The sequence below is a fragment of the Nomascus leucogenys genome, chromosome 18 (assembly GCF_006542625.1).
Source record: "Nomascus leucogenys isolate Asia chromosome 18, Asia_NLE_v1, whole genome shotgun sequence".
NCBI classification, from domain to species: domain Eukaryota; kingdom Metazoa; phylum Chordata; class Mammalia; order Primates; family Hylobatidae; genus Nomascus; species Nomascus leucogenys.
In genome coordinates this window covers 49,397,527-49,409,546 of record NC_044398.1, presented here as the reverse complement: position 1 = coordinate 49,409,546, position 12,020 = coordinate 49,397,527, and the positions used below count along the sequence as shown (strand labels likewise).

At 36.8% G+C, this 12,020-nt stretch overlaps 1 protein-coding gene across 1 annotated transcript in view; it reads left to right on the top strand.

Moving 5' to 3' along the window:
* LOC100595906 (coiled-coil domain-containing protein 7) overlaps positions 1-12,020 on the top strand; it is a 133,676-nt gene that overhangs the window by 50,629 nt on the left and 71,027 nt on the right. Inside the window, exon 10 of the mRNA XM_030798647.1 lies at positions 142-217. Coding sequence (XP_030654507.1) covers positions 142-217 — 76 coding nt within the window. The remainder of the gene's footprint in view (positions 1-141; positions 218-12,020) is intronic.

Genomic DNA, 12,020 nt, shown 5'->3' with positions numbered 1-12,020 from the left:
ATTCTGTTAATAGTCATGTAGCCCTGCTAGCCCCTCTTTATGTTTGTTTAGCTTTCACATCTATAGCAGTTATATTTAGCATAGAGTTATAACTTCAGCTATTTATAAAACTTTTAACATTTTTGACTTTTTAAATAATAGAAACTACTCATTCAATGACTAATCGATTTAATGCCATGTTGAAAGTATTTGAAAACCAGGCAAATATGTTGGAGAGGTAAGCTTTTTTGTTTTTGCATTTTATTATTTTTCTATTTTTAAAAAAATGACAGATAAAATTGTATTTTTCCATATGTAATATGTTCATTGAAAAAAGTTAGTATGTATTTATTGCAGAAATATTGAAAACATAAAGAAGAAAATAACACCTCTATCAACAAATTTAGAATTTCTTATATCAATTTTTATGATTTTATGTATGTATAATTTTTAAATGGAAAGTTATAAACATAGAGAATGTAAAATGAAATGTAAAATATGTGCTATGGGAAAATAGTATATTGGTTCCTAAAAAAATTAAAAACAGATTTACCATATGATCCAGCAATTCCACTTCTGGGCATGTATACCCCAAAATTGAAAACAGAGTGTTGAAGGGATATTTGTACATCCATGTTTATTGCAGCATTATTCACAATAGCCAAAAGATGGAAGCAACCCACATGTGCAACAGTGAATAAATGGATAAACAAAATGTGGCATATACATATAATGAAATTCTTATTGAGTCTTAAAAAGAAAGGAAATTCTAATACATGCTACAACATGTATGAACCCTGAGGACATTCTGCTAAGTATAATAAGCCAGCTACAAAAAAGACAAATGTAATTATTCCTCTTACATGAGGTATCTAGAGTAGTGTCAAATTCATAGACACAGAAGATAGAATGATGGTTGCCAGCGGGTGCAGGAGGGGGAAATGGGGAGTTACTGTTTGATGCACACAAAGCTTCAGTTTTACATGAGGAGAAGAGTTCTGGAGATTGGTTGTAAAATAATGTAAAGTTACCTAACACTGCTGAACTGTACACTTAAAATGATTAAGATGGTAAATTTTATGTTATATGTATTTTTCCATAGTTAAAAAAGTTAAAAGTTACAATGATACAAAATGTAGTTTGTGAATATTTTTTCACCTGTAAACTCATATAATTTCTTTTTAAAATAAATGTTTTATTTTTATTGACAAAATTATATATATTTATGGTATAAAATGTGATGTTTTTATATATGCATACCTTGTGGAATGGCTAAATCAAGCTATGTAACAGACCCAAAATCCTCACATACATATCTTTTTTTTCTGGTGAAAACACTTAAAAACTACTCTCTAGAAACTTTCCCTTTGTCTAGCTGAAATTTTGTACCCTTTCACCAACATCTCCCCATTTTTCCCCAACCCCAGCCTCTGATAACCAGCATTCTGTTCTCTATTTCCATGAGTTTGACTTTTTAGGGTTCTGCTTATAAGTGAGATCATGCAGTAATTGTCTTTCTGTACCTGACTTCTTAGGGTAATGCCCTTCAGTTTCATCCATGTTGTTGCAGATGACAGGATTTACTTATTTTTTAAGGCTGGATAATATTATATATATATATATATATATGGATAATATTATATATATATGGATAATATTATATACATATATATATCTTCCACATGTTCTTTATCTATTTTTACATTTATGGACACTTAGGTTGATTCCATATTGTAGTTATTGTGAATAATACTGCAGTGAACATGGGAGTATGGGTATCTATCTACTCAACATGATTTATCCCATTTCCTTTAGATGTATACTCAGAAGTGGAATTGCTTGTTCATTCGGTAGTTCTATTTTTATCTTTTTTGAAGAATCTCCATACTGTTTTCCATAAAGCTGTACTAATTTACATTCTCACTAACAGTGTATAAGAGTTCCCTTTTCTCCACATTCTTGCCAGTACTTATGTTTTTTCTTTTTGATAATAGCCATTTTTTTGATAACAGATGTGAGGTAATATTACATGGTGGTTTAAATTTACTTTTCCTTGATGATTAGTGATGTTGAACATTTTTTTCATATACCCTGTTGACCAATTCATATGTCTTTTTTTGAGAAGTATCAAGCCATTTGACCATTTTTAAATGGGGTCATTTGTTTTCTTGTAGTTGAGTTGAGCTCCTTTTACATCTTGGATATTAAACTCTTATCAGATGTATGGTTTGCAAATATTTTCTCCCATTCCATAGGTTGTATCTTTATTCCATTGATTGTTTCCTTTGCTCTACAGAAACTGTTTAGCTTGAGGCAGTCCCATTTGTCTATTTTTGCTTTCGTTACCTGTGCTTTTGGGGTCATATCAAAAAAATCTTTTCCAAGACCAATGTCAAGAAGTTTTCACCCTGTTTTCTTCAAGTAGTTTTACAGTTTCAGGTTTTACATTTAAGTTTTTAATTCATTTTGGGTCTATTTTTGTATATGAGATGAGATAAGGACCTATTTCATTCTTCTGCAGTCTCTTCAACATAATTTATTGAAGAGACATTCTTTTCCTAATTATGTGTTTTTGGACATTTGTCAAAGAACAGTTGACCATATATATGTGAATTTATTTCTGGGCTCTCTATTCTGTTCCATTGGCTATGTCTGTTTTTTTTTTTCCTTTTTCTAAATTATACTTTAAGTTCTGGGGTACATGTTCAGAATGTGCAGGTTTGTTACATAGGTATACATGTGCCATGGTGGTTTGCTGCACCTATCAACCTGTCATCTACATTAGGTATTTCTCCTAATGCTATCCCTCCTCTAGGCCCCCACCCCCTGACAGGCCCCAGTGTGTGATGTTCCCCTCCCTGTGTCCATGTGTGCTTATTGTTCCACTCCCACTTATGAGTGAGAACATGCGGTGTTTGATTTTCTGTTCTTGTGTTAGTTTGCTGAGAATGATGGTTTCCAGCTTCATCTATGTCCCTGCAAAGGACATGACCTCATCCTTTTTTATGGCTGCATAGTATTCCATGGTGTATATGTGCTACATTTTCTTTATCCAGTGTATCATTGATGGGCACTTGGGTTGGTTCCAAGTCTGCCATTGTGAACAGTGCTGCAATAACATACGTGTGCATGTGTTTTTATAGTAGAATAATTTATAATTCTTTGGGTATATACCCAGTAATGGGATTGCTGGGTCAAATGGTATTTCTAGTTCTAGATTCTTGAGGAATCACCACACTGTCTTCCACAATGGTTGAACTAATTTACACTCCCACCAACAGTGTAAAAGTGTTCTTATTTCTCCACGTAATCTCCAGCATCTGTTGTTTCCTGACTTTTTAATGATTGCCATTCTAACTGGTGTGAGATGGTATCTCATCATGGTTTTGATTTGCATTTCTCTAATGACCAGTGATGATGAGCATATTTTTATAAGTTTGTTGGCTACATAAATGTCTTGAGAAGCATCTATTCATATTCTTCACCCACTTTTTGATGGGGTTGTTTTTTTCTTGTAAATTTGTTTAAATTCTTTGTAGATTCTGAATATTAGCCCTTTGTAAGATGGATAGATTGCAAAAATTTTCTCCCATTCTGTAGGTTACCTGTTCAGTCTAATGATAGTTTCTTTTGCTGTGCATAAGTTCTTTAGTTTAATTAGATCCCATTTGTCAATTTTGGCTTTTGTTGCCATTGTTTTTGGTGTTTTAGTCATAAAGTCTTTGTCCATGCCTGTGTCCTGAATGGTATTGCCTAGGTTTTCTTCTAGGGTTTTTATGGTTTTAGGTCTTACGTTTAAGTGTCTAATCCGTCTTGAGTTAATTTTTGTATAAGGTGTAAGGGATCCAGTTTCAGTTTTCTGCCTATGGCTAGCCAGTTTTCCCAATACCATTTATTAAATAGGAAATCCTTTCTCCACTGCTTGTTTTTGTCAGGTTTGTCAAAGATCATATGGTTATAGATGTGTGGTGTTATTTCTGAGGCCCCTGTTCTGTTCCATTCGTCTATGTATCTGTTTTGGTACCAGTACCACGCTGTTTTGGTTACTGTAGCCTTGTAGTATAGTTTGAAGTCACGTAGCATGATGCCTCCAGCTTTATTCTTTTTGCTTAGGATTATCTTGGCTATGAGGGCTCTTTTTTGGTTCCATATGAATTTAAAGTAGTTTTTTTCTAATTCTGTGAAGAAAGTCAATAGTAGCTTGATGGGTATAGCATTGAATCTATAAATTACTTTGGGCAGTATGGCCATTTTGATGATATTGATTCTTCCTATCCATGAGCATGGAATGTTTTTCCATTTGTTTGTTTCCTCTCTTATTTCCTTGAGTGGTGGTTTGTAGCTCTCCTTGAAGAGGTTCTTCACATCCCTTGTAGGTTGTATTCCTAGGTATTTTATTCTCTTTGTAGCAGTTGTGAATGGGAGTTCACTCGTGATTTGGCTCTCTGTCTGTTCTTGGTGTATAGGAATACTTGTGATTTCTGTATATTGATTTTGTATCCTGAGACTTTGCTGAAATTGCTCAGCTTAAGGAGATTTTGGGCTGAGACAGTGGGGTTTTCTAAATAAACAATCATGTCATCTGCAAAGAGAGACAATTTGACTTCCTCTTTTCTTAATTGAATACACTTCATTTCTTTCTCTTGCCTCATTGCCCTGGCCAGAACTTCCAATACTATGTTGAATAGGAGTGGTGAGAGAGGGCATCCTTGTCTTTTGCAAGTTTTCAAAGGGAATGCTTCCAGTTTCTGGCCATTCAGTATGATATTGGCTGTGGGTTTGTCATAAATAGCTCTTATTATTTTGAGATACATTCAATCAATGGCTAGTTTATTGAGAATTTTTAGCATGAAGCGCTGTTGAATTTTGTTGAAAGCCTTTTCTGCATCTATTTACATAATCATGTGGTTTTTGTCATTGATTCTGTTTATGTGACGGATTACGTTTATTCATTTGTGTATGTTGAACCAGCCTTGCATCCCAGGGATGAAGCTCACTTGATTGTGGTGGACAAGCTTTTTGATGTGCTTCTGGATTCAGTTTATCAGTATTTTATTGAGGATTTTCTAATCGATGTTCATCAGGGATATTGGCCTAAAATTTTCTTTTTTTGTTGTGTCTCTGCCAGGTCTTGGTATCAGGAAGATGCTGGCCTCATAAAATGAGTTATGGAGGATTCTCTCTTTTTCGATTGTTTGGAATAGTTTCAGAAGGAATGGTACCAGCTCCTCTTTGTATCTCTGGTAGAATTTGGCTGTGAATCCGTCTGGTCCTGGACTTTTTTTGGTTGGCGGGCTATTAATTACTGCCTCCATTTCAGAACTTGTAATTGGTCTATTCAGGGATTCGACTTCTTCCTGGTTTAGTCTTGGGAGGGTGTATGTGTCCTGGAATTTATCCATTTCTTCTAGATTTTCTAGTTTATTTGCATAGAGGTGTTTATAGTATTCTCTGATGGTAGTTTGTATTTCTGTGGGATCAGTGGTGATATCCCCTTCATCATTTTTTATTGTGTCTGTTTGATTTTTCTCCCTTTTCTTCTTTATTAATCTGGCTAGCAGTCTATCTATTTTGTAGATCTTTTCAAAAAACCAGCTCCTGGATTCACTGATTTTTTGAAGGGTTTTTTGTGTCTCTATCTCCTTCAGTTCTGCTCTGATCTTAGTTATTTCTTGTCTTTTTCTAGCTTTTGAATTTGTTTGCTCTCGCTTCTCTTGTTCTTTTAATTGTGATGTTAGGTTGTTGGTTTTAGATCTTTCCTGCTTTCTCTTGTGGGCATTTAGTGCTGTAAATTTCCCTTTATACACTGCTTTAAATGTGTCCCAGAGATTCTGGTATGTTGTGTCTTTATTCTCATTGGTTTCAAAGAACATCTTTATTCCTGCCTTCATTTCATTATTTACCCAGTAGTCATTCAGGAGTAAGTTGTTCAGTTTCCATGTAGCTGTGTGGTTTTGAGTAAGTTTCTTACTCCTGAGGTCTAATTTGATTGCGCTATGGTCTGAGAGACTGTTTGTTATGATTTCTGTTCTCTTGCATTTGCTGAGGAGTATTTTACTTCCAATTATGTGGTCAATTTTAGAATAAGTGCAATGTGGTGCTGGGAAGAATGTATATTCTGTTGATTTGTGGTGGAAAGTTCTGTAGATGTCTATTAGTTCTGCTTGGTCTAGAGCTGAGTTCAAGTCCTGGATATCCTTGTTAATTTTCTGTCTCGTTGATTTGTCTAATATTGACAGTGGGGTGTTAAAGTCTCCCACTATTATTGTGTGGGAGTCTAAGTCTCTTTGTAGGTCTTTAAGGACTTTCTTTATGAATCTGGGTGCTCCTGTATTGGGTGCATATATATTTAGGATAGTTAGCTCTTCTTGCTGCATTGATCCCTTTATGATTATGTAATGCCCTTCTTTGTCTCTTTTGATTTCTGCTGGTTTAAAGTCTGTTTTATCAGAGACTAGGATTGCAACCCCTGCTTTTTTTTGCTTTCCATTTGCTTGATAAATCTTCCGCCATCCCTTTATTTTGAGCCTATGTGTGTCTGCACGTGAGATGGGTCTCTTGCACACCAATGGGTCTTTACTCTTTGTCCAATTTGCCAGTCTGTGTCTTTTAATTGCGGCATTTAGCTAATTTACATTAAAGGTTAATATCAATATGTGTGAATTTGAGCCTGTCATTATGATGCTAGCTGGTTATTTTGCCCGTTAGTTGATGCAGTTTCTTCATAGTCTCGATGGTCTTTACAATTTGGTATGTTTTTGCAGTGGCTGGTACCGGTTGTTCCTTTCTATGTTTAGTGCTTCCTTCAGGAGCTCTTTTAGGGCAGGCCTGGTGGTGACAAAAATCTCTCAGCATTTGCTTGTCTGTAAAGTATTTTATTTCTCCTTCGCTTAGGAAGCTTAGTTTGGCTGGATATGAAATTCTGGGCTGAAAATTCTTTTCTTTAAGAATGTTGAATATCGGCCCCCGTTCTCTTCTGGCTTGTATGTTTTCTGCTGAGAGATCTGCTGTTAGTCTGATGGGCTTCTCTTTGTGGGTAACCCGACCTTTCTCTCTGGCTGCCCTTAACGTTTTTTTTTTTTTTTTCATTTCAACCTTGGTGAATCTGACAATTATGTGTCTTGGGGTTGCTCTTCTTGAGGAATATCTTTGTGGCATTCTCTGTATTTCCTGAATTTGAATGTTGGCTTGCCTATTCAATTCTCCTGTATAATATCCTGAAGAGTGTTTTCCAACTTGGTTCAATTCTCCCTGTCACTTTCAGGTACATGAATCAGATGTAGATTTAGTGTTTTCACATAGTCCCATATTTCTTGGAGGTTTTGTTTGTTTCTTTTCACTCTTTTTTTGTCTAATCTTGTCTTCTTGCTTTATTTCATTGAGTTGATCTTCAATCTCAGATATCCTTTCTTCCGCTTGATCAATTCAGCTATTGATACTTGTGTATGCTTCACAAAGTTCTCGTGCTGTGTTTTTCTGCTCCATCAGGTCATTTATGTTCTTCTCTAAACTGGGTATTCTAGTTAGCAATTCCTGTAACCTTTTTTCAAGGTTCTTAGCTTCCTGGCATTGGGTTAGAACATGCTCCTTTAGCTCAGAGGAGTTTGTTATTACCCACCTTCTGAAGCATACTTCTGTCAATTCATCAAACTCATTCTCCATCCAGTTTTGTTCCCTTGCTGGTGAGCAGTTGTGATCTTTTGCAGTAGAAGAGGTGTTCTGGTTTTTGGAATTTTCAGCCTTTTTGCGCTGGTTTCTCCCCGTCTTCATGGATTTATCTACATTTGGTCTGTGATGTTGGTGATGTTGATACTATTTCTTTCTGTTTGTTAGTGTTCTTTCTAACAGGCCCCTCTGCTGCAAGTCTGCTGGAGTTTGCTGGAGGTCCACTCCAGACCCTGTTTGCCTGGTTATCACCAGCGGAGGCTGTAGAACAACAAAGATTGCTGCCTGTTCCTGCCTCCGGAAGCTTCATCCCAGAGGGGCACCAGCCAGATGCCAGCCAGAGCTCTCCTGTATGAGGCATCTGTTGGCCCCTACTGGGAGGTATCTCCCAGTCTGGATACATGGATGGTCAGGGACCCATGTGAGAAGGCAGTCTGTCCGTTATCAGCGCTTGAACACTTTGCTGGGAGAACTGCTCCTCTCTTCGGAGCTGTCAGGCAGGGATGTTTAAGTCTGCTGAAGCTGCGCCCACAGTCGCCCCTTCCCCCAGGTGCTCTGTCCGAGGGAGCTATGGTGGGCTTCAACCAGTTCGAACTTCCTGGCGGCTTGGCTTTGTTTACACTGTAAGGTAAAACCACCTACTCAAGCCTCAGCAATGGCAGATGCCCCTCCCCCTACCAAGGTCTAGTGTCCCAGGTTGACCTTAGACTGCTGTGCTAGCAGAGAGAATTTCAAGCCAGTGGATCTTAGTTTGCTGGGCTCCGTGGGGGTGGGACCCGTTAAGCCAGGCACCAAGAGAATTTCCTAGTCTGCTGGTGGCGAAGACCATGGGAAAAGCTCAGTGTCTGGGCCAGAATGCACCATTTCTCCCAGTACAGTCTCTCACAGCTTTCCTTGGCTAGGGAAGGGAAATCCCCTGACCCCTTGCACTTCCCAGGTGAGGCGACACCCCACCCTGCTTCAGCTCATCCTCCATGGGCTGCACCCACTGTCCAACCAGTCCCAGTGAGATGTACTGGGTACCTCAGTTGGAAATGTAGGAATCATCCACCTTCTGTGTTGATCTCGCTGGGAGCTGCAGACTGGAGCTGTTCCTATTAGGCCATCTTTTTGGCTATATCTGTTTTGATGCTAGGGTCATGCAGTTTTGATTACTATAGCTTTGTGTATTAGATTTTGAGATAGTGTGATGCCTCCACCTTTGTTCTTTTTGCTTATGATTGCTTTGGCTGCTCAGGATCTTTTGTGGTCCCATATGAATTTTAGGATCTATTTTTATTTCTGTGAAAAATGTCATTGAAATTTTCTAGGGATTACATTGAATCTGTAGGTTATTTTGGGTAGCACGAACATTTTAACGATATTGTTTCAACTCATGAATATGGGATGCATTTTCAATTCTTTGTGTGTTCCTCAATTTATTTCATCAACATCTTATCGTTTTCAGTGCAACAGATCTTTCACTTCTTTGATTAAGTATACTCCCAAGTATTTTATTTCTTTTTATGCTATTATAAATGGGATTGTTTTCTTTATTTCTTTTTTAGATAGTTTGTTATTAATTTATAGAAACACAACTGATTTTTGAATTGGTTTTCGTATCCTGCAACTTTGTTGGATTCATTTGTTCTGCAAGTTTTTGGGGGCATCTTTAGAATTTTCTATATAGGAGAGTACATCATCTGGAAACAAATATGATTTTACTTATTCTTTTTCTGTTTTGATGCATTTTATTTGTTTTTCTTGACTAACTGCCCTGGCGTGGACTTCTAGTACTGTGTTGAATAGAAGTGGTGAGAGTGGGTATCCTTGTTTTTGATCTTAGAGGAAAAGCTTTAAACTTTTCACTGTTGAGTATAATAATGTTAGCTATGGGGTTCTGATATGTGGATTTTATTATATTAAGGTACATTCCTTCTATACCTATTTATTGATGGGTCTTATTACGAAAGGATGTTGAATTTTGTCAAATGCTTTTTCTGCATCTTATGATCATATGGTTTTGTCTTTCATTCTGCTAATATGATATACAACATTTATTGATTTGCTGAATCATCTTTGCACTCCAGGGATAAATTCCACTTGATCATGGTGAATGATCCCTTTAATGTACTGTTAAATTTGTTTTGCTAGTATTGTGTTGAAGATTTTTACATCTATATTCATGAGGCATATTGGCCTGTAATTTTCTTTTCTTTTGATGTCCATGTCTGACTTTGTTATCAGGGTGATTGGTGAAGACTTGTAAAATAGTTTGGAAGTATTTCTTTCTCTTCAAGATTTTTGAAGAGTTTGAGAAGGATTGTATTAGTTCTTCTTTAAATATTTGGCAGAATTCAGCCATGAAGCCAGGGAGTCTTGGGCATTTCTTTGATAGGAGATTTTTTTATTATTGATTGACTCTTCTTGGTCATTATTGGTCTTTTCAGATTTTATTTCTTCAGTCTTGGCAGGTTGTATGTTTCCAGGAATTTTACTCATTTTCTTCTAGGTTGTTCAGTTTGTTAGAATGTAATTTTTTTGTGGTAGTTTCTTATTATCTTTTTTTTATTTCTATGGTATCAGTTGTAATGTCTCATTTTTCTTTACTGAGGTTATTTGGGCCTTCTCTGTCTTTTTTCTTAGTCCAGCTAAAGATTTGCTGATTTTATCTTTTCAGAAAACTTTTAGTTTTGTTAACCTTTTCTATTGCTTTTCTAGTCTCTATTATTTATTTATGCCTTTTTTTTTTTTTTTTTTTTTGAAATGGAGTTTTGCTTTTTCACCCAGGCTGGAGTGCAGTGGCGCGATCTTGGCTCACTGCAAGCTCCGCCTCCCGGGTTCATGCATTCTCCTGCCTCAGCCTCCTGAGTAGCTGAGACTACAGTTGCCCGCCACAACACCTGGCTAATTTTTTGTATTTTTAGTAAAGACGGGGTTTCACCGTGTTAGCCAGGATGGTCTTGATCTGACCTTGTGATCTGCCCGACTTGGCCTCCCAAAGTGCTGGGATTACAGGCACGAGCCACCACGCCCGGCCTATTTCTGCTCTTTGTAATTTTCTTCCTTATATGAACTATTGGCCTAATTTGTTATTTTTCTAGTTCTTTGATGTATCACATTAGGTTATTTATTTGAGATCATTATTTCTTTTTTAAGTAGACGTCTATTGCAATAAACTTCCCACTTAGAACTGCTTTTGCTGCATTTCATGAGTTTTAGTATGTTTTATTTCCATTTTTGTTTGTCTCAAGATACTTTCTGATTTCCCTTTGGATTTCTTTTTTGACTCATCATTTGTTTAGGAGTGTGTTAATTTCTACATATTTGTGAATTTTTCCAGTTTTTCTTCTGTCATTGATTTCTAGTTTCAAATTATTGTCATTGGAAAATATACTTGATATGACTTCAGTCTTCTTAAGTATATTAAGACATGTTTTGTGGCCTAACACATAACGTATCATGGGAAATATTTCATATTCACTCAAGGAGAATGTATGTTCTGCTGCTGTTGGGTGGAATGTTTTGTATATGTCAATTAGGTCCATTTGGCCTAAAGTATCGTTCAAGTCCAATGTTTCCATATTCATTTGTTGTCTGGATGAACTGTCTATTGTTGTAAATGGGGCATTACTGTAAATAGGCTATTATTATATTGCTGTCTGTCTCTCGATTCAGATCTATTAATGTTGCTATATGTATTCAGGTAGTCTTATCTTGATGCGTATTATTTAAAATTGTTATAACCTCTTGATGGATTGACCCCTTTATGATTATATAACGACCTTCTTTGTCTCATGAGGCAGCTAATAACTTAAAATCTCTCTTATCTTATATAAGTATAGCCACTTGTGCCTTCTTTTGGTTTTGATTTGCATGGAGTATCTTTTTCCATCCCTTCACTTTTAGCTTTTGTGTGGTCCAGGCTGGAGTGCAGTGGTGCGATCTTGGGTCACTGCAACTTCTGCCTCCCAGGTTCAAGTGATTCTCCTGCATCAGCCTCCCGAGTAGCTAGGACTATAGGTGTGCACCACCACACCCAGCTAATTTTTGTATTTTTAGTAGAGACAGGGTTTCACCATGTTGGCCAGCATGGTCTCAATCTCTTGACCTCGTGATCCGCCCACCATGGCCTCCCAAAGTGCTGGGATTACAGGCATGAGCCACTGTGCCTGGCCTGTATGTTCGTAAAGTTTATATGAGTCTCTTGTGGGCAGCATGTAGTTGGGTTCTTAAAAAAAAATCCGTTCAGCCACTTGACATGTTTTTGTTGGAGATTTAATCAATTTACACTTAAATACACATTCAAAGTAATTATTTATATGTAAGGACTTACTATTACCATTTTGTTTTTTGAGATGGACTCTTACTCTGTTGCCCAGGCTGGAGTGCAGTGG